The sequence below is a fragment of the Debaryomyces hansenii genome (assembly GCF_000006445.2).
Source record: "Debaryomyces hansenii CBS767 chromosome G complete sequence".
Lineage (NCBI taxonomy): Eukaryota > Fungi > Ascomycota > Pichiomycetes > Serinales > Debaryomycetaceae > Debaryomyces > Debaryomyces hansenii.
Genome location: NC_006049.2, coordinates 950,598 through 973,603, shown reverse-complemented (window position 1 = coordinate 973,603; position 23,006 = coordinate 950,598). Strand labels below are relative to the sequence as shown.

At 37.2% G+C, this 23,006-nt stretch overlaps 7 protein-coding genes across 7 annotated transcripts, besides 7 other annotated features; 4 read left to right on the top strand and 3 right to left on the bottom strand. All coding sequences in view use genetic code 12, as the record gives it.

The window, feature by feature from the left end:
* Window positions 1–5: 5 nt before the first annotated feature.
* DEHA2G11748g (DEHA2G11748p) lies at window positions 6–1,424 on the bottom strand (the record flags this gene model as incomplete). The annotated part of the gene is made up of 1 exon (XM_462038.1): window positions 6–1,424. One exon carries the CDS (start codon window positions 1,422–1,424, stop codon window positions 6–8), a length of 1,419 nt encoding a protein of 472 aa, XP_462038.1.
* A 164-nt stretch (window positions 1,425–1,588) lies between these two features.
* Window positions 1,589–3,079, bottom strand: DEHA2G11726g (DEHA2G11726p; the record flags this gene model as incomplete). Its single annotated transcript, XM_002770576.1, has 1 exon — window positions 1,589–3,079. The coding sequence occupies one exon, from the start codon at window positions 3,077–3,079 to the stop codon at window positions 1,589–1,591; it is 1,491 nt and encodes a 496-aa protein (XP_002770622.1).
* A 170-nt stretch (window positions 3,080–3,249) lies between these two features.
* DEHA2G11682g (DEHA2G11682p) lies at window positions 3,250–3,581 on the top strand (the record flags this gene model as incomplete). Its single annotated transcript, XM_002770575.1, has 2 exons — window positions 3,250–3,257; window positions 3,377–3,581. The coding sequence occupies 2 exons, from the start codon at window positions 3,250–3,252 to the stop codon at window positions 3,579–3,581; spliced, it is 213 nt and encodes a 70-aa protein (XP_002770621.1).
* Window positions 3,582–4,148: 567 nt separating this feature from the next.
* Window positions 4,149–5,423, top strand: DEHA2G11660g (DEHA2G11660p; the record flags this gene model as incomplete). Its single annotated transcript, XM_002770574.1, has 1 exon — window positions 4,149–5,423. The coding sequence occupies one exon, from the start codon at window positions 4,149–4,151 to the stop codon at window positions 5,421–5,423; it is 1,275 nt and encodes a 424-aa protein (XP_002770620.1).
* Window positions 5,424–5,912: 489 nt separating this feature from the next.
* Window positions 5,913–6,971: a mobile genetic element (relic of Debaryomyces hansenii Tdh5 retrotransposon).
* A 431-nt stretch (window positions 6,972–7,402) lies between these two features.
* Window positions 7,403–10,497: a mobile genetic element (relic of Debaryomyces hansenii Tdh5 retrotransposon).
* Window positions 10,498–11,151: 654 nt separating this feature from the next.
* DEHA2G11594g (DEHA2G11594p) lies at window positions 11,152–11,691 on the bottom strand (the record flags this gene model as incomplete). The annotated part of the gene is made up of 1 exon (XM_002770573.1): window positions 11,152–11,691. The coding sequence occupies one exon, from the start codon at window positions 11,689–11,691 to the stop codon at window positions 11,152–11,154; it is 540 nt and encodes a 179-aa protein (XP_002770619.1).
* A 1,013-nt stretch (window positions 11,692–12,704) lies between these two features.
* DEHA2G11572g (DEHA2G11572p) lies at window positions 12,705–14,240 on the top strand (the record flags this gene model as incomplete). Its single annotated transcript, XM_002770572.1, has 1 exon — window positions 12,705–14,240. The coding sequence occupies one exon, from the start codon at window positions 12,705–12,707 to the stop codon at window positions 14,238–14,240; it is 1,536 nt and encodes a 511-aa protein (XP_002770618.1).
* A 450-nt stretch (window positions 14,241–14,690) lies between these two features.
* Window positions 14,691–15,107: a mobile genetic element (relic of Debaryomyces hansenii Tdh5 retrotransposon).
* Window position 15,108: 1 nt separating this feature from the next.
* Window positions 15,109–20,631: a mobile genetic element (Debaryomyces hansenii Tdh5 retrotransposon).
* On the top strand, window positions 15,621–20,093 carry DEHA2G11539g (DEHA2G11539p; the record flags this gene model as incomplete). The annotated part of the gene is made up of 1 exon (XM_002770571.1): window positions 15,621–20,093. The coding sequence occupies one exon, from the start codon at window positions 15,621–15,623 to the stop codon at window positions 20,091–20,093; it is 4,473 nt and encodes a 1,490-aa protein (XP_002770617.1).
* Window positions 20,632–20,690: 59 nt separating the features above from the next.
* Window positions 20,691–20,773: a long terminal repeat (solo LTR of Debaryomyces hansenii Tdh5 retrotransposon).
* A 59-nt stretch (window positions 20,774–20,832) lies between these two features.
* Window positions 20,833–20,920: a long terminal repeat (solo LTR of Debaryomyces hansenii Tdh5 retrotransposon).
* Window positions 20,921–21,621: 701 nt separating this feature from the next.
* Window positions 21,622–23,006: a mobile genetic element (relic of Debaryomyces hansenii Tdh5 retrotransposon).

Genomic DNA, 23,006 nt, shown 5'->3' with positions numbered 1-23,006 from the left:
TGCACTTATTTCTTGGATTTTTTCTTCTTCTCGGAAGATTCTTCGCTATCGTCTGCCTTTCTCTTCTTATCCTTTTTTTCCTTCTTCTCCTTCTTTTCCTTCTTTTCCTTCTTTTCTTTCTTTTCTTTCTTTTCCTTCTTTTCCTTCTTCTCTTCCTTTTCTTCAGTTTCAACTTCAACTTCCTCAATTAATTTTTTAGAAGTTTGAATTTCTGGGGCGGCCAATTTAGATTCCGGAACTGGAGGAGCTGGTTCATCATCGTGGTCCTTATAGTCTTTCTTCCATGTTTCTGGAGTGTTCTCGTTGGCTCTACCATATTTATCTAACTTACCATCAGCCTTTAATTGCTTTTTCTTTTGAGCGACTGGACCTAATCCCCATCTTCTTGGATAAGTATCACGTTCCATAATACATCTCTTGACCTTAGCAACAACACCATGGTCACAACCTTGTAAATCAACGGTGGTCATTTGAGCAATACCAATTGCAATTGCTTCACCCTTAGTTGTCATCAAAACAACTTCGTCGTACAATTCGATACCTTCTTCGTAACGTAACAAACCAGGAATCATTAATTTAGCACCATAACAAACAGAGTTGACAGCAGAATCCTTAACAACAATTCTCTTATAGCCAACTAATAAAGTCTCTAAAGGTTGAATAATTTTTCTCAAATAGGATTCATCTCTGGTGTTATCATAAACATATTGAGCGTCCAAAACATCATGCAAAGTAACTAAGTTATCGTTTTCACTCAAAGCACCGGAACGAACACGACGTAACTCTTGCATATGACCACCAACACCTAATAACATACCTAAATGAACACATAAAGTTCTCATATAAGTACCGGCTTCACATGACGCCCAGAAGACACCCAAACCTCTCTTGTTATCGAATTCAATCAAATTAGAATCGTAAATAGTACGAACTCTTAATTGTCTTTTAACAGCGGAAATTAAAGGAGGTCTTTGGAATAAAGCACCTGTCAAATTTTCTAAAGATCTACCCATTTCTTTAGCATCTTTTAATTCATCATGCAATCTAACAATACAGACATACTCCTTACCAGCACCCTGTTGAGATTTGACTAATCTGGTAGCACGATCAATACAAACAATCAAACAACCAGTAACTTTAGGATCTAAAGTACCAGAATGACCAGTTTTTTCACTTCTTAAAATTCTCTTAATCCAAGCGACAACTTCATGAGATGATGGGTTAGATGGTTTGTCTAAGTTTATGATACCTGAAGAAATGTACGATTTCAAGTCTCTCTTTAATGGAGAACATCCAGAAGGGATAGGAGTGTAATGACCACTTCTAACTAATAATTTATCGTAATTCTTCAATAATAATGGCCATTCAGAAGTATCCTTTGAAGGAGCGACTGATTCTGGCTTAATGATATACTCGTCAGACATTACTGTAATGAAGTTTATTAAAGTATGAATGAATCTCTAAATATTAATTTTGATAATCAAATTTTCTATGAGAAATTTTTCGTTTGAAAAAAAATGCATCGTGCGGCTTTTTTGTTGGCCATAAACAGTAATGTATATTGTAACCTACTCTATCTACGCAACCATTAACTAGATAAACCCATAGAATTCACAGCAATTTCACGCTTCATCACCTCTAACCAAAATAATTCTCTTCCTAAACCTCTGACCGCTTTCACGCATGCATCCATTCTACTATCATTTATAATTTCTGATTCTGATTGGAAATTTCCACCTATCAAACATATAGTATCCTTCGTCGCTTTAATATCACTTACGATATCATATAATTGGTTAACCAATGCCAGATCAGGTACCACCAAATTATCTAATTCAAAATTGCTTTTATTATTAGTTGAGACCGTATTTTTTTGTTGGGAATTTAGTCCATCCAATTGAATTAACTCATTATTTAGGCTAGTTAAACTTGATAGTTGATTAGATAAATATGAAATGTGATTATCCAAATTTTCTTTATTGGCACATGCTTGTTGGTTATGATGACTTAATTGTTGATACAACGCATCAATTTTCTTTGTATTAGTGTTCACTTCAGGGAGTTTTTTTTTAATATTATCCTTTGATGTCTCGAGCAAATTCTCATTGATTTTCCTGGATAGTATTTCTAAAGCTTCCTGATATGTCTGATTAGTTAAATTCTTCTTAATGGTTCTATCATCATTATCCATTAAATCTACTGTAGTTTCCTTTGCGGCTTGATGTCTGTGTTGTTCAGTCGGATTATCGGGATGCACAGCAGAACTTTGTACTTGATTCAATTCATTGAATTGACGGGAATTTATCTTTTCGTTGCCTGTTGATACTGGAATTTCACGATCTCTCTGTGAATTCTCAACAATCTTTTCATTTGGCAATGGTAAAGGAGATTGGTACTTTAAAGGGACACGAGATAAAGCTGGTTCAGTATTATGTCGTGGAACGTCTGATAACTCTGTGTTTGAGTTATTTGATAATGGTATTGGCAGATGTGAATTTATTGGAATCTTCGCTGGCTTTTCAGGAATCTTATATTTATCCAGAACAGTATGAACAGGTGACATATAACTTAGCGACTCCTGATAAAAGATCGGCACATCTTTCAGAAATGAATTATGTAACGTGCTTACCAACTGAAGTAAATTATATTTCGATGGTTGACTATTATACTCATGGAACCAACTAGATAAATATGGATGATAAAATTTGCCTTGTGTATCAATATGATTTCCTGGTTTTATATACCAGTTTCTTGAATTATCTGGAGTGATATAAACCATTGGCACCCCGATATCATCGGATGTATGTTCTGAAATGTTATAAGGATAATTCAAAGGAATCCAAATCGTCACAGGTACACTTAGGTCCTTGTTGACTTCGATTGATCCAAATAGATTAATCAATAAGTTTGAATGACCTGTATTACCAGAGGTATGAACACTTGTTCTGATCTTGAAGCCTTTGTTCAAGTATATTTGTAAAAACTGATATACATGGGTATATGTGATTTGCTTGTTAGTGTATTGGGGTTGGAGGACATTATATAGCCAATTGGCTACTGACGAAGGTAATTCAGTCATGTATATATGTTTATATATCTCTATCACGGTGATTCCCACCTAATCTGGTTTCCGTAATTTTGTGTCCCCGTTTTTTATCTCACGAATTTGTTCATAGATTTTGAAGAACAATTCCGTTTTCTATTGACTTAGTATTAACATTTCGCTTGTTTCAAATATAGTTGTTTAATATGAGTGGGTATGTATGATTGATTATATGTGCTGGGTTGCTTTCTTTGATTAGTACTGATGCAATATGGAATGATGTATGAATGTTGTAATTTACAGTATATGAGCAATAATTACTAACCATTAAAGATACACTGTTATAATTGCATTTATTATCACCGCTGCTTTATCCACACTAGCTTGGATATTTGCTCCAAAAGAGAACACAACTGTTTGGAGATCGTCAGTTATATTGGGGTTATCAATGTGCTACTTAATGTGGGCGATCACCTTCCTCAGTCAATTACATCCATTAGAGGCTCCTAGAAGATCGGATTTAAGGCCTGAGAAATAGAGGACTATCTATAAAACCTAGAATATATAATCTTATTCAAGTGAATTATTTGTTTGCTACTAATCTATGAAGTTTCGCCCAGCATACTGCTTCATTCATAAACAATGCTTTACTACAAGACTAACCATGTCCTCATGCTATCAGATTCAGGTATACATTCTAATTTTGATTGGGCCCTTATATTGCGCATATAAAACCACTTTAATTCTTATTCCAAATCTATGAAGTTAACTAGAAAAATACTACAATATTTTTTTTTTTCATTCTTATATTATTGTAATCCAGTTATCTCAAAATTACAAAAATTCAATATTGATACTAAATTTTTCATGCTTCTTCTGCTATCGAATTCATTTTAACTTGAAATTTTAAAGTTTCTATATTAGATTTGCAAATCTACTTAGCGTATAACTTGTCTGATTAGGAAGTCTAGGGTTGAGTTGAGAGTATATCCGGGTAATATTTCTCTAATTCTGAATAAAATTTTTACTCTTTTATATTATGAATATCAATCAGTGTACAGAAGCGTGGAGCAAGTAAGACACAGAAATATAGTATTTAACTTAAATGGTATTAACCTATAATAGAAAGCATTTAGAAGAAGGGTTAGTAGATAACAACGGGGATGATGCAGAGGTAGAGAGAAATTATAGTAAAGAATTAACCACAAGAGACTATAAGGCAGTTGTAGAAAAGAGTATGATAGTAATTGTCTGTGGCTTAATGTTAACTTTGATGCTTATGTTAATCTTTATATTTATTATAAGTATTTTTTCAGAGCCGGAAACATCACTAGTTTCCAATCTGCTGGTTGACATGTTAACTGAAAGTTATAATACTGATTTAGTTAATGTAGAATCAGGTGTTAGTAATAATGAAAACCTATACCCTTCAAAGAATATGGAACGATATATGTCTTTAGATAAAAGGGGTTGGAGGCAAGATGCAGTAGATGGAGCAATCACAATGTTTGCTAGTGTATCTGTAAATGTATTCTCAACGCTTATCGTGAGCTGCTCCCCATCATTCTTAGATTATTTTGGTATAGTAGTGCCTGAGGCTATGGTTTTGAGAATATCAGTGTGTGCATGGTCACTTGGCATAGCAGCGCTTGTTTCATACGCCGGACTGTTGATGCAAGCTCACCGCGCGAATGGTGGATGGCAATTTGATAATGGTTCAGGCAGTGCTAATGATAAGAGATTCATAGGCGCTTTCGAAGAAGTATTTGGTACAGCAGGAGTGTTTCCGTTATTTGACGATATGTTTATCGTCAATGGGACGCCTATAGGCAGTAATCATTTTAACAAGCGTGATGAGTATCTTGACCATGGTATTGATGTGAAAAGTTTGATACATATGAATGACACTGAAATGGTACACATGGCTTATACTTTTTATGTAGAGCTGCATGACCATAATAAATCAGTTGTTGCAGAAATTAATGCGCTTGAAGACGCTATAGAAACATGGAAAAGATGTGGTACTAGCGACTATTGTCGTAGCTCCAGGAATGTATGGTTAGATGCGAATAGCACGTCATTACATAAGCGTGATGGAGGTGATTGGGCTTCATATAATGACTGGGGTTTTAATGGTGGTTATGTCAATGACTGGTGGCTGTGGGACGAATTCAAGCATGGTGCTCAAGCAATGCAAGGTGATAATTCAAACGTAGAGCATGTGCAACCATGTACTAATGATGCTAGGTGTTATGCTGCAGCTTCGAAGTATTGCTTGGCAGGCGGTATGAGTAGTAATAGAAAGCAGGATTCCGCTTGGGTAGGAGAAGTATACCTTAACTCTTACGGTGGTATAGATGGTGAATGCTTTAACGGGTGAGCAGTATATTCGGTGAGCGAAATTTCGTATTGAATACAGTAGTTATGTTACAAGATAATAGCTAATATTAATATAACTCATGAATGGTGTAGAAGCATGTGTAGAGGGTCAAGTCGAGTGGTAAACTAGATATCTCTGTGAAACAGTAGTCACAGATGGAACAAGTTAATTCTCAGTAGAGGATTACATACTAATATAAATAACTCAATGATAAGTTTAATTACTATCAGTTCAGTTAGATATAATGACATTCATTCAGTAAATGACATGTAATTGACTTACGACAAAGTCCAATCAGTTCAGTTGAAGTAATAATGAACAACTTCGTTTAGTCCAGTGGCTTCATCTAGCCCAGTGGCTTCATCTAGTTCAGTTGTCTCATCTAGTTCACTTACAACTTCGTCGAGTTCAACTACTGGCTCATCTAGTCCAGTTGTCACATCTAGTTCGGTTACAACCTCATCTAGTCTAGTCGCCTCATCTAGCCCGTTCAGTCCTGTGATTAGATATGAGTCTGTGAAGCTACTTCTAGCATTTAGTGCTGTTGATCAGAGAGTGATTCACCAGATGGATGTAGACACCGCATTTTTGAACGGTACTGTAGAAGAAACACTTTATATGAAACAGCCTGTAGGATTCATTGAAGAAGCTGAATCAGATAAAGTATGTAAGTTAAACAAATCGTTGTACGGATTAAAACAGGCTCCAATATGTTGGAATACTACGATAATGAAATTTCTCACTGAACATGGATTCAAAACGATTGAGAGTGAACTAGGATTATATATTAAGGATAATATAATTCTAGAATTGTACGTGGATGATATCCTCATCTCAGGAAAGAATAGTATTGAGATTGAAAAAGTGAAGAAGCTTCTTTCGCTGAGATTCAAAATGAAGGATTTAGGAATTGTAAAGAAGTTTCTAGGCATCAATATTGAGCAGAGAGCAGATGGAATCAGTATCTGCCTCAATGACTACATTGGTAAAGTGCTAGAAGAATTTAATATGAGTGATGCTAATCCTGTTGCAACTCCGTCATTAGTTGGTCAGGATTTACACAAAACTGATAGATTCGTCTGAATGCGATGCAAGTAGCTATCGATCTTTGGTTGGAAAGCTATTATTTGCATCTACCACTGTGAGAACCGATATTAGTTACGCAGTAGGAATGCTCAGTAGGTATTTGTCCAGCCTACTGAGAAACACATGAAATGTGCTAAGCATGTGCTTAGATATTTGAAAGGAACCCAAGACACGGGTCACCATTATAATGGAGATAATAAATTGCTGATTTATTGCGACAGTGACTGGGGAAGTGACTCTAGTGATAGGAAATCAATTACAGGGTATATTGTGCAATATGGAGGAGCTCCAATTTCGTGGAAAAGCAAGAAACAACCTACGGTGGCTTTGTCAACCACTGAAGCTGAGTATCTTGCTTTGACAGAAGCTATTAAAGAAGCCATGTGGATGGCTCAGCTCTTCAAACAATTGAATATACCATTGACACTTCCAATTCCGGTTCATGAAGATAATAATTCGTGTTACGTGGGTTAGCTGGTATGACGAATATTAGGATTAAGGGGAGATAAAGAAATATTTTAACGAGACTTAAATTCATATTGCATATTTTTAATGAGCATGCGATTAATTTGAGAAAATGTAATCTGGTTGCAAAAATATATTAAATTCCTATTCAAGTTAACAAATGGATTGCACTTCTTAAATATTTCTAGTTTAAGCCAAGTGGGTTAATAAGTGGGTTACAAACCTTAAAGATGGATTGAAGAGCTTATTATATAGTATTTGGAGATTTAGTAAATTATATATTATAATACTGATTATACTGTTTAAAAATTTGAAAAATTAAAAATGAATACTGATAGGACTTCACCTTTAGAAAGATTACTTCAAGAGGTTATGAGCCGCTCTTTCCTGAATTGAGTAAGTTAGCTGGTGCTACTAACTACTATGAATGATCTACTATGATTTTGAATCAACTGTATGAATTCAATTGTGACTTAGACATGTTCCTTAACAATAGGTTTAAGGAAATTGCTGATATTATTGGTTTAGAACCCCGAGTCGAAGCAAAGATTCTTTCCCAATATCATGGTATTGTTGGAGCGTTAATGAGAAATACGCTTCCTGATAATCTTATCCACAAACATGTGTCGGAGAAGAATCTTTATGGACTTGCTATTTGGAATCGTCTTTATGATGATTTTGGAAAAATGACTGCTAAGCAAGAGGCTGATATGCTTCTGAAATTGCTTTTAAAACTTTTCACTCTGAACGACTCGTTGATTGAAAAGATGGAATTTTTAGAATCGAGTAGCTATGACGTTTTCCCTCTTACTGAGCAGAAACGGATTTGGTGTTTCTACTCGATATGTGATGAAAAGCTTCGGGAAAAGCTTCTTCAACTCTATAAACTGTCGCCTGAGCAGTTTACCTGGCTAAATGTGAAAAATGACATGGGTGATCTTATTGCGGCATCTAAGCCCGCTATTGAACCAACTGTTGCTGAAGCCGTTTTTACTCTACTGAAATCACTTCAGCGTAGAATTATGATCAAGTCCAAGTTGGTTTGTTTTAAATGTGGTGGCGTTGGCCACAAGTCCAACGTGTGTCCCTCTGTTGATGATGTTGATTATAGGAAACTGAAGCCTCCTAGCCACATTACTGCTGATGATGAATATCAATCGCTGCCCCCTCGTCTGGTTCGTGGGAAGATTTGGGTTGCCTCCACTTCCACTTCCACTTTTTCTGATGGCTTCTATCTTGATTCGGGTGCTACTCTTCATGTTACGCACCAGAAGGAGCTATTACATGATTTTTCTGCTATCTCTGGATCTGTTACTGGTCTTGCTTCGGACACATCGTTTGAAATTATTGGTAAAGGAGACCTTCATTTTCTGTTGCCGGATGGTTCCCCTCTTACTCTTAGTGATGTGCACTTAGTTCCAACTTGTGATCGGAACCTTATTTCGGTTTCCAAAGCGACTCGTCATGGCGCGCTGTTCTGTTTTCTGTCCAATGCAGTCCATGAATCTCGCTTAGGTCTTAAAGTTGCCACTCTTATTAAGCCGCTCCCACGACGTCGGGTCGTATTTTGAATGCTACTTTCAACGCACATTCTCGTCTCGGACATCCTAGTGCTTCTGTTGAAAATAGGCTTGGAAAACACTATGCAACCTATGCTGAGGCTGCGAATTCCAAATCTGCTGAATCTAAAGATATCTGTGAAGCGTGTGCTCGTGGAAAAGCTACACGTTCTCTTCCTAAGAAATCAACTACTGACAGCATCACTGTTCGGGCTCCATTAGAACTTGTGCATTCTGACGTGTGTGGACCCTTTTCTCAACCCAGTTTGACCGATGATCGGTATTTCGTGGTTATTGTTGATGATTATACTCATTATATGACAGTGTATCCAATTGCAGCTAAGTCTGCTGTTCCTGTGTGTATTTCTGATTTCATCTTGCGTGCAGAACGTTTCTTTCACAATCGTGGTGGATATCGTGTGGTGACGCTTCGTTCTGATAATGGTGGTGAGTATATGTCCTCCAGATTTGATGATTATCTTGCTAATCGTGGAATTACTCACCAAACTACTGTTCCATATAATAGTCATCAAAATGGTGTAAGTGAACGAGCTATTAGAACCCTTACTGAGAAAGCTCGTGTCATGATGTTTGATGCAAATACGCCGCTTAGCTTGTGGGCTGAGGCTATTAATTGTGCTACCTTTATTGTTAATCGTTTGCCTTCGACTGCTGTAAAGAATGAATATCCGTATAAACACTGGTATAAGAAGTTTCCAGTGTTGGATGGATTGCGTCCTTTTGGATGTCTGGCCTATGCGTACATTCCTGAATCTGTACGCTCTTCAAAATTGTCACCTCGTTCTATTCGAGGAGTTATGGTTGGGTATGCACCTACCCAACATGCGTACCGTGTGTTTGATCTTGACTCCGGTACAGTTGTTGTTAGTAATAATGTAAAGTTCGATGAATCTGCGTTTCCCTTCCGGTCTATGAACAATGTTCCACATTCTGTTATTGCGTCGAAGCTGTCTTCTTCACCTGTGTCTGTGTCTTCCTTTTTCTCAGTGCCTGGGGTTCTGGCCACACATGAGTTGCCTGATACTGCAATGGCTATTGATCAGGTTGAGCTGGATACTCTGATGAGTGAATCTACACCACTGCCAAGTTTGGATGCCCTGATTCCTGCTCTGGATGATTTAGTGTCTAATCAGTATGTTGTGATGCGTGACCCGTCAGCTGTACCAGTCCTGGATGTTCAGGCAACTCGTTTGGCTGATGATTCTTCCACTCGTGCTGTCACAAATATTTCTTCTGGGTCCCGGATTCGCTCTGTGTCAGCCCGGTTACCTTCACCTGTACGTGAACCTGCAGTTGTTGAACCATCATCACCCCCAATTCCAGCGAGTCGGAAACTGCGTCCTCTTATTGAATATATTTCTGATTCTGAGCATTCTGCTTCAGGGGAAGATTATAATGAAGTTATTGATAACTCGAATGATGAGGACTATGTTGAACCAATAAGAAGAAGAAAAGCTATTACGTTGCCCGAAAGACTGTGTAGACGGTCAGAGTTATCGTCTGATGATGAAACTGAACATTATATGAAATTGAAATATAAGAAACTGAATGAAACTCTGTACACTGACTCAGGCTCCTCGCTTGTTGTTAAAGGGTCTGGTTATTTCATGTCACATGCACATGTTGTTAGTATAAAGAAAAATGGTGTACCAGTGACATATAAACAAGCTATTCTGAGTGATGAATGTGAGAAATGGAAAATCGCCATGGATAGTGAGATGAGTGCTCACTACTCAAACAATACATGGGATTTAGTACTGTTGCCTAAGGATAGAAAGGCAATAGGCAACAGATGGGTATTTACCAAGAAAGATGATGGGAGATACAAAGTTAGACTAGTAGCACAGGGCTTTAGTCAGGTTCCAGGGGAAGATTACTTGACTACGTTCAGTCCTGTGATTAGATATGAATCTGTGAAGCTACTTCTAGCATTTAGTGCTGTTTCTTGAAGTAATCTTTCTAAAGGTGAAGTCCTATCAGTATTCATTTTTAATTTTTCAAATTTTTTAAACAGTATAATCAGTATTATAATATATATTTTACTTAATCTCAAATTACTATATAATAAGCTCAGACAACTGGACTAGATGAGACAACTGAACTAGAGGAGACAACTGAACTAGAGGAGACAACTGAACTAGAGGAGACAACTGGGCTAGACGAGGCGACTGAACTAGATGCGCCAGTAGTTGAACCCGACGAAGTTGTAACTGAACTAGATAAAGTACACTCCTTTTTTTGGAAACAGTACAAAGAATCACTCTTATGGACTGGATATTGACAACCAGTGTAGATATCATAGGACTTATCGTATCTCCATGAATTACATTCAGTTCTGTCATTAAATCCTACCAGACACCAGTCAAATTGAAATGATACAGCAGGGATACATAATTCACCTTTAGGGCACTTGGGATATGGTTCAAATATTTCATCACATGAAGTCAAAAGTCTGGGAGAGATATCGACTTTAGTATCTGTCACATATTGGGAGATAATTCAGGCAGCAAACGTTATGCAGAACAATACAAATTTAGAAGTAAAGAGCATTGTGATCGGATATTATTCATTAAGAATTTAAATAAAGTTGACTTTTTTCAACCATTAAATAAACCTCTGACCGCTTTCACGCATGCATCCATTCTACTATCATTTATAATTTCTGATTCTGATTGGAAATTTCCACCTATCAAACATATAGTATCCTTCGTCGCTTTAATCTCACTTACGATATCATATAATTGGTTAACCAATGCCAGATCAGGTACCACCAAATTATCTAATTCGAAATTGCTTTTATTATTAGTTGAGACCGTGTTTTTTTGGGAATTTATTCCATCCAATTGAATTAACTCATTATTTAGGCTAGTTAAACTTGATAGTTGATTAGATAAATATGAAATATGATTATCCAAATTTTCTTTATTGGCACATGCTTGTTGGTTATGATGACTTAATTGTTGATACAACGTATCAATTTTCTTTGTATTAGTGTTCACTTCAGGGAGTATATTATTAACATTATCCTTTGATGTCTCGAGCAAATTCTCATTGATTTTCCTGGATAGTACTTCTAACGCTTCCTGATATGTCCCATTAGTTAAATTCTTCTTAATGGTTCTATCATCATTGTCCATTAAATCTACTGTAGTTTCCTTTGCGGCATTGATACTAAATTTTTCATGCTTGTTCTGCTATCGAATTCATTTAACTTGAAATTTTAAAGTTTCTATATTAGATTTGCAAATTTACTTAGCGTATAACTTGTCTGATTAGGAAGTCTAGGGTTGAGTTGAGAGTATATCCGGGTAATATTTCTCTAATTCTGGTTTGAATAAAATTTTTACTCGATAGAAATTAATTACTTTTTTTTTACTGAAGCTTTTCTTAGAGCTACGATACAATAATCGCTTCTACAGTATGATTATCCATTGTTGACGTCTATAATTTAATACATGTTCATTTCACTGAGAAAATTTGTACTATCATTTCAAAGTGATAATTATTTCTAATTTTCAACACACTCCTGTTTCTGCCTCAGATTCTTATGTTTCCATAGAATTATGGGTTCTGTTTATGGAGAAGATTAAGCCTGTTAACGGAGCTTGGACACTTTTGATACAACCGTCCATGTTCTTTTAGCAGGATCGTGTGGTTAGATTTGTCCGTGTGTGATACACTCGATAATGGTTAGTTCCAAATGACGAGAAAATCTGGCAAATCTCCACTACATATTTTTTAGGTCGTAATTTACTTGTAGTTGTGCACTGAATGTGAATATTTCCGTAATTGTTCCCTATTTTATCCTGTTTTACGCCATTTATGCATATGAAATTCAAACGATACTTCTTGACATAATTACGCTCGCTCGCATAATTAGCTGCATATATATCTAGTGTCTACTACTAGTCACAATATAGCTGACCACACATAGTACGTGTCCTATACTATTCGTAGCTGCTCATCGCAATAATTGAAGACGTTAGATACCCTGTTTCTGTCGCCACAATTTTCTATATAATTTGCTGAAGTTTTTTCCGTAATTAATAATATTGTATCGCTTCACGTGCCACAGTTTTGATACGAAGCCTTATAAATAAAAAGGTTTTTGTTCTATGATAAAGCGTAACTATATCAACAAATTTAAAAAATGCTACCGAATTCAAAAGTTGAATCAAATATAGAAGTGGACCATTCGCTATCGGATCTTTCAAGTGATAATACTGTCCATTTAAAGAGAAATCTTAAAAATAGACATGTTTCTTTGATTGCATTAGCTGGTATTATTGGTCCTGGTATTCTTATAGGTGCATCCTTGGCCCTTAAAAATGGTGGGCCAGCAAGTTTAATTATTGGATTTGGCTTCATAGGTCTAGTTGCATTTAGTATGATGCAATCATTGGGGGAATTAGCCACAATATATCCAACGGGAGGAGCATTTTCGACATTAGGTAATAAATTTGTGGATCCAGCATTCGGTGGAACTGTTGGATGGAACTATGTTATCGTTTGGGTTGCAGTTTTAGCAAATGAATACAATACTGTTGGTTCCATAATGCAATTTTGGGGTCCAGAGGTTCCATTATATGGTTACATCTTGATTTTCTGGGCAGCCTTTTTAGCCTTTCAATTTTTAGGAGTTGGAGCCTTTGGTGAAGCTGAGTATTGGTTAGCTTTGTTTAAGCTTCTCGGTTTGGTCGTTTTTTACATCTTCTCGATAGTTTATGTGGCGGGAGGTGTCAAAGGAAGACCAGCATTTGGTTTCGAATACTGGAACAATCCAGGAGCCTTCAGTGATGGCTTTAAAGGGGTGGCTAGTACATTTGTGTTTGCTTCCACTTTTTATTCTGGAACAGAATCTATTGCGATCGCTGCAGCTGAAACTAGGAACCCGTCAACTGCCATTCCAAAAGCAATTAGGCAAACGTTCTGGAGAATTGTCATTGTTTATATGGGAATTGCTATTAGTTATGGGATGACTGTTCCTTATAATGATCCATCATTGAACGATGGCTCGAAGACATTGCAATCACCAATGACTATTGCTCTTGTTAGGGCTGGTTGGGCTCAAGCGGGTCACTTAATTAATGCATTTATCTTGATAACATGTGTATCTGCTATTAATAGTTCGATTTACATTGGTTCAAGAACGATTGTTAATTTAGCAGCTGAAGGATTTGCACCTAAGCTCCTCCGCAGAGTTAATGGGCAAGGTGTTCCTTATATGTCGGTAATTTTAATGAATTTATTTGGTTTGATTTCGTTGATGAATATTAGTACTGGTGCTGCAGATGCATATGACTATATTGTTAATTTATCAGGTGTTGCTGTTTTCATTGTTTGGGGGTCCGTTTGCTATATTCATTTTAGGTTTCGCAAAGCTTGGAAACTCCAAGGTAGATCTATCGATGAATTACCATATAAAGCATTATGGTTTCCTTGGTTAGCAATATTTGGTTTATTTTTTTGTATATTTTTAGGTTTAGTTCAAGGTTGGTCATATTTTAAACCATTTGATGCTGCTAATTTTGTTGACGCTTACATACTTTTGCCATTTTTTGTCGTGCTATTCGTTTTCTTTAAAATTGTTAATAAAACGAAATGGGTTAAACTTGATGAAATTGATTTAGATGATGGAAGAAGACACGATATTGACGTAAAGAAAGAAGTTGAAAGCGAGGAATAATGTATGTCTCGGTTTCTATATTAATTGTACATTTATGTACCACATTTTAAGATAGCATTTTTATTTTTCATTTCAATATATTTAAATATAGATAACTCAGAATGTTCTAGAAATATAGGCATGGTGTTATATCAAATTATCATCATTCACGAATTTCGTAGACGCCCAAGGCCTACTTGAAATATATCATTAATCCAAATTATCCTTCTATATTCGATGTACATTTACTTGTTTTTCAATTGATTCCTTAAAGCAATTTTTTTCTAAAAGTGAAGTCATTTCAAATATGATATCAAATACTCAATAAGCACAAGTCGATATTATGAAATATAATTCATTTAGTCTCTGAATACTATAGAATTGTCTGGCAAATCGATATTGAAGTAAATTGTCCAAGTCGATGTTTGATGCGTTCATTTGATAAGTCTTTACTTTGTTAGTTTGAGTATCTCAATTATAATATATAATCTACTTCTCTATATAAATTCTGTATTCTATGAGGTCCATAGACCTCTTTATATAGTGCAAGAATTCCTACAAGGATAGGATCACTTCTCCGATGTTTCCAAGTTAACATCTGATGAGAAGATAGGTTTATGAGACCCTAAGGCTTTCTTACAATAGCCTGTCGTCCGAGATAGAAACTATCCAATGATAGCTTGCACAGCCACAAGGCAAAAGTAATTTTCATGTTGTAACAATCGAATATAAAACGGCATTTCGGTTTTATGAAATATATATCCAATAATATTTATTTGCAGCTTTTTAATGTATTTTCTCAATTAATTCAGACTCTCGCATAAATATATTTCAACACTTCCCCTTAATCCTAATTCTTATCATTCCAGCAAGACTCTTCGAGTCCTGGTGTTGAAATATCTTAGTATATTTTATGCGAAGTCAGAATTAATTGAGAGTTTATATAAACTGGCTGCTGTTGAAATATCTTAGTATATTTTATGCGAAGTCAGAATTAATTGAGAGTTTATATAAACTGGCTGCGAAACATTGTTATTCTGATTATTTTATTTGAATACAATACCATATCTACAAGGCTCATTGTTCAAATGATAACGATAAGCTTATCTGTAATTGTTCAAGTGTATAATGAGTTATCATTGGATAGCTCCTTATCTTGAATGATAAATACAGATAACAAGCCTCGTAGATCTAATGAATCTGCCTTCCCATTGGCCGTTTACCTGGAAACAACGGGAAGCGTACTCCTATTCTTGTGGAAATATTGAACTATATAAAGAGGTCTTTGGACCTCCTTGAATACAGAATTTATATAGAGATTAAGTAAATTATATATTATAATTGACACTGACTAACTGATTAACTGACTGACTGATTACCTAACCTGATACTGACCTGATAATGTATGCTACTTTCGAGAATTTACTTCAACAGGTTATGAGCCACTTTTTGGACTTTGATGTTACGGAGCAGGATAAGCTCCGTGGTATTGATAACTACAAACTTTGGGCTGCTATGGTAAAGTCCAGACTGCTGGACCTTGACTGCCACTTAGATCTGTATCTAAGTAATGTGGATATTCCTGGTGTTAGTGAGTTTACTGACACTGAACGGAATGTGATTAGACTTAAGTTTGATCTGATCCTTGACAAGCTTTTGAAAAAGTGCATTACGTCTGCTGTTTATGCGACGTACTGTACTAAACGTGGTTTACGTGGACTTAATTTATGGCATGCTCTATTCCGCGACTTTGGAACTATTTCTGTTAAGCAGCATTTAGAGCTCCATTCCACGTTAACCCGTCAGCTTTTTGATTCTACTGTATCGCTTGCTGCTAAGATTCAACTTCTTGAAGATGCTGACCTGGACCTTCTTCCTTTGGATGAAGGCCAGCGGATTCTCTTCTTTCACAGTTGTGTTAATAACAGCACTGTTAAGAACGTTATTATTCGTCTTGACGAATACGTTCCCTCCCGTCTTAATTGGCTTGCATTGAAAGACGGGATCTCTGAGATTCTTCACGAGACAAGTTCCCCCGTGTCCGATGAGTCTAGTATGGCTCTTGTGGTCCTGCAGCGAAACCCTCGAAGAATTATGATCAAGTCTAAGTTGACTTGTTTCAAATGTGGTGGCATTGGCCACAAACTGAATGTCTGTCCCTCTCGAAGTGATGACGAGTATTGGAATCTGCAACCACCGAAGCCGACGAATAAGCCCAATTATTTTGTGACATATACTGAGGAGAAACCCAGCGTCTCTCCCACCAATGCTGTATGTGGGCTTAGTTACTTGGTCCCCAAACCTAGTCAGCACACTGCTGCCTATGCTGACACCGGTCACCAGACGTCTTCTGCCTCGGTATCTCATGGTTGTGCAGCTGCTACTGATAGCCATAGTGATGTCTTCCTTCTTGATACTGGTGCGTCTGTTCATATTACGCATCAGAAGGACCTACTTCATGATTTTAATCCTGATAACTCTGGTACCATTGCTGGACTTGACCCTGCTACCACGTTCAAGATCCTTGGTACTGGAACATTGAAATTTACGTTACCTGATGGTTCTATACTCCCCGTTGAGGATGTGCAGTATGTTCCTTCCTGCGGTCGTAATTTAATCTCGGTTAGCCGTGCATCTAAAGGAGGTTCAACATTCCACCTTCTACCCGATGGTATCGTTGACCTTCGTTTAGGCCTTCAGGTTGCTGCTCTTACGAAGGATGATCTTTATCAATTTTCACTCCCATGCTTGCCTGCTCATAATGTATCAGCTGGCACTGCGTTTACTGCTACAATGGATGCCCATTCTCGTCTTGGTCATCCAAGTCGTAAGGTTGCGCAACGCATTGGCACCTTATGTCCTTCGTATGCTGCTGCGTTGAAGTCGGAATCGAAGGATTCCCTTTGTGAGTCGTGTATTCGTGCGAAGGCTACGCACGCTCTCCCTAAAACGTCGACCACTTCCGGTCGCACTGTGAAGACTCCGTTGGAGCTTGTCCACTCTGATGTCTGTGGGCCGTTTTCCCAGCCGAGTCTAACCCAAGACTTATATTATGTTGTCTTTGTTGATGATTACACTCACTATATGGCAGTGTATCCTGTTAAACAAAAATCTGATGTATATGAGTGTGCGCGCTCATATTTTCTTCAGTCTGAACGATTCTTTCATAATCGTGGTGGCTACAAGCCGGTTACTTTTCGCACCGATAATGGTGGTGAGTATATGTCGTCCCAATTGCAGCAATTTCTTAAAGCTCAAGGGATCACTCACCAAACCACTGTTGCGTACAATAGTCATCAGAATGGCGTCAGTGAACGAGCCATTCGTACGATCAATGAAAAATGTCGTGCCATGATGTTTCATGCATCCACGCCCCTGTGTTTTTGGGCCGAAGCTGTAGCGTGTGCTACTTATCTTCTTAATAGATTACCGTCGACTGCTATTGATAAGCAATATCCCTATCAACGGTGGTATAAGAGTCATGCCCAGTGGGACCATTTGCGCCCATTTGGATGCATGGCGTATGCTCTTATTCCACAACAATTGAGATCGTCGAAGTTGTCTCCTCGGTCTATTCGAGGTGTTATGCTTGGTTATGCCCAAACCCAACATGCATATCGTATTTTCGATCTCGACTCTGGCAAAGTTGCTGTTAGTAATAATGTGAAGTTTGACGAATTTGTGTTTCCGTTTCAAACTATGACTAACATTCCCCGGGATATTGCCTCTATAGGCTCGCTGTCGTCGTCGCTGTCTTCGTTTTCATCCATTCCCGGGATTCGAGCTACTGCTGAGCTCCCCGGTACTCTTATGTCGCCACCTGTGCTGGATGTCGACATGTCTGATATTGAATCTGATTTTTCGTCCCATGATTCTATGGTCCCTCAGGATCTTGCGTCTCCTGTCGATGGGCCATCTATGGATATCGTGGGCCCACCTTCTCGTGGTTCGCTGTCGTCCTCTCCTGGTATTACCACCACTCCTAGAGTGGTTGAACCGTTGTCCCCTCTCGTAACGCAAGAGGTGTCTCGTCCTCGTATCGAGTACATTTCTGACTCAGAAGCTTCGGTTCCAGGGGAAGACTACGCTACTTCTTTCTATGAACGTCATCACGATAACTTTGATAAGTCTGATGATGAGGATTATGTTGATGAACCTGTGAGGAGAAGAAGAGCTATTACTATGCCTGATAGACTGCGTAGAAGATCAGAAGTATCGTCGGATGGAGAAACTGAACCTTCTAAGAAACTGAAATATGAAACACTGCATACTGAATCAGACTCCTCGCTTGTTGTCAGAGGATCTGGTTATTTCATGTCACACGCCTATGTTGTTAGTACCAAGAAAGATGGTGTACCAGTAACATACAAACAGGCAATGCTGAGTGACGAAGCTGAAAAATGGAAAATCGCCATGGATAGTGAGATGAGTGCTCACTACTCAAATAATACATGGGATTTAGTACTGTTGCCTAAGGATAGAAAAGCAATAGGCAACAGATGGGTATTTACCAAGAAAGATGATGGTAGATACAAAGCTAGACTAGTAGCACAGGGCTTCAGTCAGGTTCCAGGGGAAGACTACTTAGATACCTTCAGTCCTGTGATCAGATATGAATCTGTGAAGCTACTTCTAGCATTCAGTGCTGTTGATAATAGAGTTGTCCATCAGATGGATGTAGATACCGCATTTTTGAACGGTACTGTTGAGGAAACACTCTATATGAAACAGCCTGTTGGATTTATTAATGAGAATGAACCAGAGAAAGTCTGTAAGTTGAACAAATCGTTGTATGGATTGAAACAAGCACCGATATGTTGGAATACTACAATTTCAGATTTTCTTGCTGAACATAGGTTCAACCGAATTGACACTGAGTTAGGCATATACGTTCGAGGGAACATAATTATTGGCCTCTATGTTGATGATATCCTTATATCAGGAAAGGATATGAAGGAAATTGAAGATGTAAAGAAAATGCTCGCACTGAAGTTTAAAATGAAAGACTTAGGGGTTGCGAAGAAGTTTCTAGGAATTAATATTGCACAGGATACCAATGGTATCAAGATATGTCTCTATGACTACATTGGAAAGGTCTTGCAGGACTTTGAAATGACTGATGCAAACACGGTGACAACTCCGACATTGGCCGGAGAGGACTTACACAAGGACAACACAGAAGAATGTGATGCCACCAGGTACCGCTCTCTAGTAGGAAAGCTATTATTTGCATCTACTACTGTTCGAACAGATATTGCGTACGCTGTTGGAATACTTAGTAGACACTTAGCCAAACCCTCTGAGATGCATATGAAATGTGCCAAACATGTCCTCAGATATCTTAAAGGAACCCAAGATATCGGCCACCATTATACTGGAGACAGCTCATTGGATATATATTGTGATAGTGACTGGGCTAGTGACAAGAGCGACAGGAAATCAATTACAGGATACATTGTTAGATATGGAGGAGCTCCTATCTCGTGGAAAAGCAAGAAACAGACTACAGTGGCAATGTCGACCACTGAAGCTGAATATCTCGCATTGGGTGAGGCTACCAAAGAAGCGCTATGGATCATAATGTTGTTTGACGAGATGCGTGTGCCATTACAATTACCCATCTCGATCCACGAAGATAATAACTCATGTATACTCCTTGCAGAGCACCCTGTATTTCACCTGCGCACTAAGCATATTGACATACGCCATCATTTCATAAGAGAGCATATAATAAAGAAACAAATTAAACTTTGTCAGATTAGCACCCATACACAAATTGCGGACATGCTTACAAAAGGATTAAATAAGATTAAGTTCCAGGACTTGAGAAGTCTTGCTGGAATGACAAGAATTAGGATTAAGGGGAAGTGTTGAAATATCTTAGTATATTTTATGCGAAGTCAGAATTAATTGAGAGTTTATATAAACTGGCTGCTGTTGAAATATCTTAGTATATTTTATGCGAAGTCAGAATTAATTGAGAGTTTATATAAACTGGCTGCGAAACATTGTTATTCTGATTATTTTATTTGAATACAATACCATATCTACAAGGCTCATTGTTCAAATGATAACGATAAGCTTATCTGTAATTGTTCAAGTGTATAATGAGTTATCATTGGATAGCTCCTTATCTTGAATGATAAATACAGATAACAAGCCTCGTAGATCTAATGAATCTGCCTTCCCATTGGCCGTTTACCTGGAAACAACGGGAAGCGTACTCCTATTCTTGTGGAAATATTGAACTATATAAAGAGGTCTTTGGACCTCCTTGAATACAGAATTTATATAGAGATTAAGTAAATTATATATTATAATTGACACTGACTAACTGATTAACTGACTGACTGATTACCTAACCTGATACTGACCTGATAATGTATGCTACTTTCGAGAATTTACTTCAACACCTGGAACTTAACTTTATTTAATCCTATTGTAAACATGTCTGCAATTTGTGGATGTTAATCTTGCTGAAATATATTACGATTTTTTATGAGAAGTCAGAATTAATTGAGAAATTATATAAAGCAGCTGCAAATTCTTTTATAACCCAATAATGTTGAAGTAAATTCTCGGAAGTGGCATACATTATCAGGTCAGTATCAGGTGTTGAAATATATCAGTATATTTTATGCGAAGTCAGAATTAATTGAGAAAATATATGAGAAAAGCTGCAAATAAATATTATTGGATGTATTCCATACTTCCGATATGGAATACAGTTCTATTGTGGCCTCATCGTTACCATTGGATGGTTTGAATCTCGTAGGACAGCCTATTGTGAAAGCTTTGCCGTTTAGTGAATCTGACTCCTCATTGGATGTTATCTTGAAGTAATTTCTCTAAGGGGGAACTCATTTCAGTATTTGTTTTTCTATTTTTTTTTTTTTAGGTTTTACACAATATAACAGTTTGCACAATATAATCAATAATTTCAAGTATATATTACTTACTATCTAAAATACAATCGGAATACCTTTTAAATTGACCTCCTTATATAGTAGAATATTGGGATTACACATTTGAACGCTGTTTCCATTAACGGTAATGGGTATTACTTAAACCAGTAATGAATAGTTTAATTAACCTTTTTATCGGCTCATAGTCATCCAATTTGTCTTAGAATGGGAATATTCACTGGTAGTATTCCCATTGTTAACTCAATCAAGTATTTATTTCGTTTTGCAACCTGTTTGCATTTTCTCAAATAAATTGCATTCTCACTAAAATATTTCATCACCAAATATTTCATTATCTCCCCTTAATCCTAATATTCGTCATTCCAGCTAACCCACGTAGATTTGTAAACTTTACCTTATTCAATGCCTTGGTTAGCATATCTGCAATCTGGTAATTGGTATCAATTTGACATAACTTTATTTCATCTTGAATAATGTGCTCTCTTATAAAGTGATAGCGAATATCAATGTGTTTTGTGCGCTGGTGGAACACAGGATGTTCCGCAAGGAGAATACACGAATTATTATCTTCATAGACAGGAATTGGAAGTTTCAATGGTATATTCAATTGTTTGAAGAGCTGAGCCATCCACATGGCTTCTTTAATAGCTTCTGTCAAAGCAAGATACTCAGCTTCAGTGGTTGACAAAGCCACCGTAGGTTGTTTCTTGCTTTTCCATGAAATTGGAGCTCCTCCATATTGCACAATATACCCTGTAATTGATTTCCTATCACTAGAGTCACTTCCCCAGTCACTGTCGCAATAAATCAGCAATCTGCTGTCTCTGTTGTAGTTATGTCCCACATTTTGGGTGCCTTTCAAATATCTAAGCATATGCTTAGCACATTTCATATGTTTCTCTGTTGGTTTAGACAAATACCTACTGAGCATCCCTACAGAATAGCTGATGTCAGTTCTTACAGTAGTCGCAGCAAATAATAGCTTACCGACCAATGAACGATAGTTACTTGCATCACATTCTGGTGAATCATCAGTTTTGTGTAAGTCTTGACCAACTATCGACGGAGTTGCAACAGAGTTAGCGTCTCTCATATTGAATTCCTCTAGAATCTTTTCAATATAGTCATTGAGGCAGATACTTATTCCATCGGTTCTTTGCTCGATATTTATTCCTAGAAACTTCCTTGCTATTCCTAAATCCTTCATTTTGAACCTCAGCGAGAGAAGTTTCTTTACTTTTTCAATCTCAATAGTATCCTTTTCCTGAGATGAGTATATCATCCACGTACAATCCTAGAATTATATCATCCTTACTATATAGTCCTAGTTCACTCTCAGTCCTTTTGAATCCATGCTCAGTGAGAAATTTCATTATTGTAGTATTCCAACATATTGGTGCCTGTTTCAATCCGTACAACGATTTCTCCAACTTGCACACCTTCTCTGGTTCAGCTTCATCTACAAAACCTACAGCCTGTTTCATATAAAGTGTTTCTTCTACAGTACCGTTCAAAAATGCGGTATCAACATCCATCTGGTGAATTACTCTCTGATCAACAGCACTGAATGCTAGAAGTAGCTTCACAGACTCATCTGATCACAGGACTGAACGTCGTCAAGTAGCCTTCCCCTGGAACCTGACTAAATCCCTGTGTTACTAGTCTAGCTTTGTATCTACCGTCATCCTTTTTGGTAAATACCCATCTGTTGCCTATTGCCTTTCTATCCTTAGGCAAATCCACTAAATTCCATGTGTTATTTGAATAGTGAGCACTCATCTCGGTATCCATTGCAATTTTCCATTTTCACATTCAGCACTCATGCATAGTTTGTTGTAGTTAATGGAATACCATTTTTTTT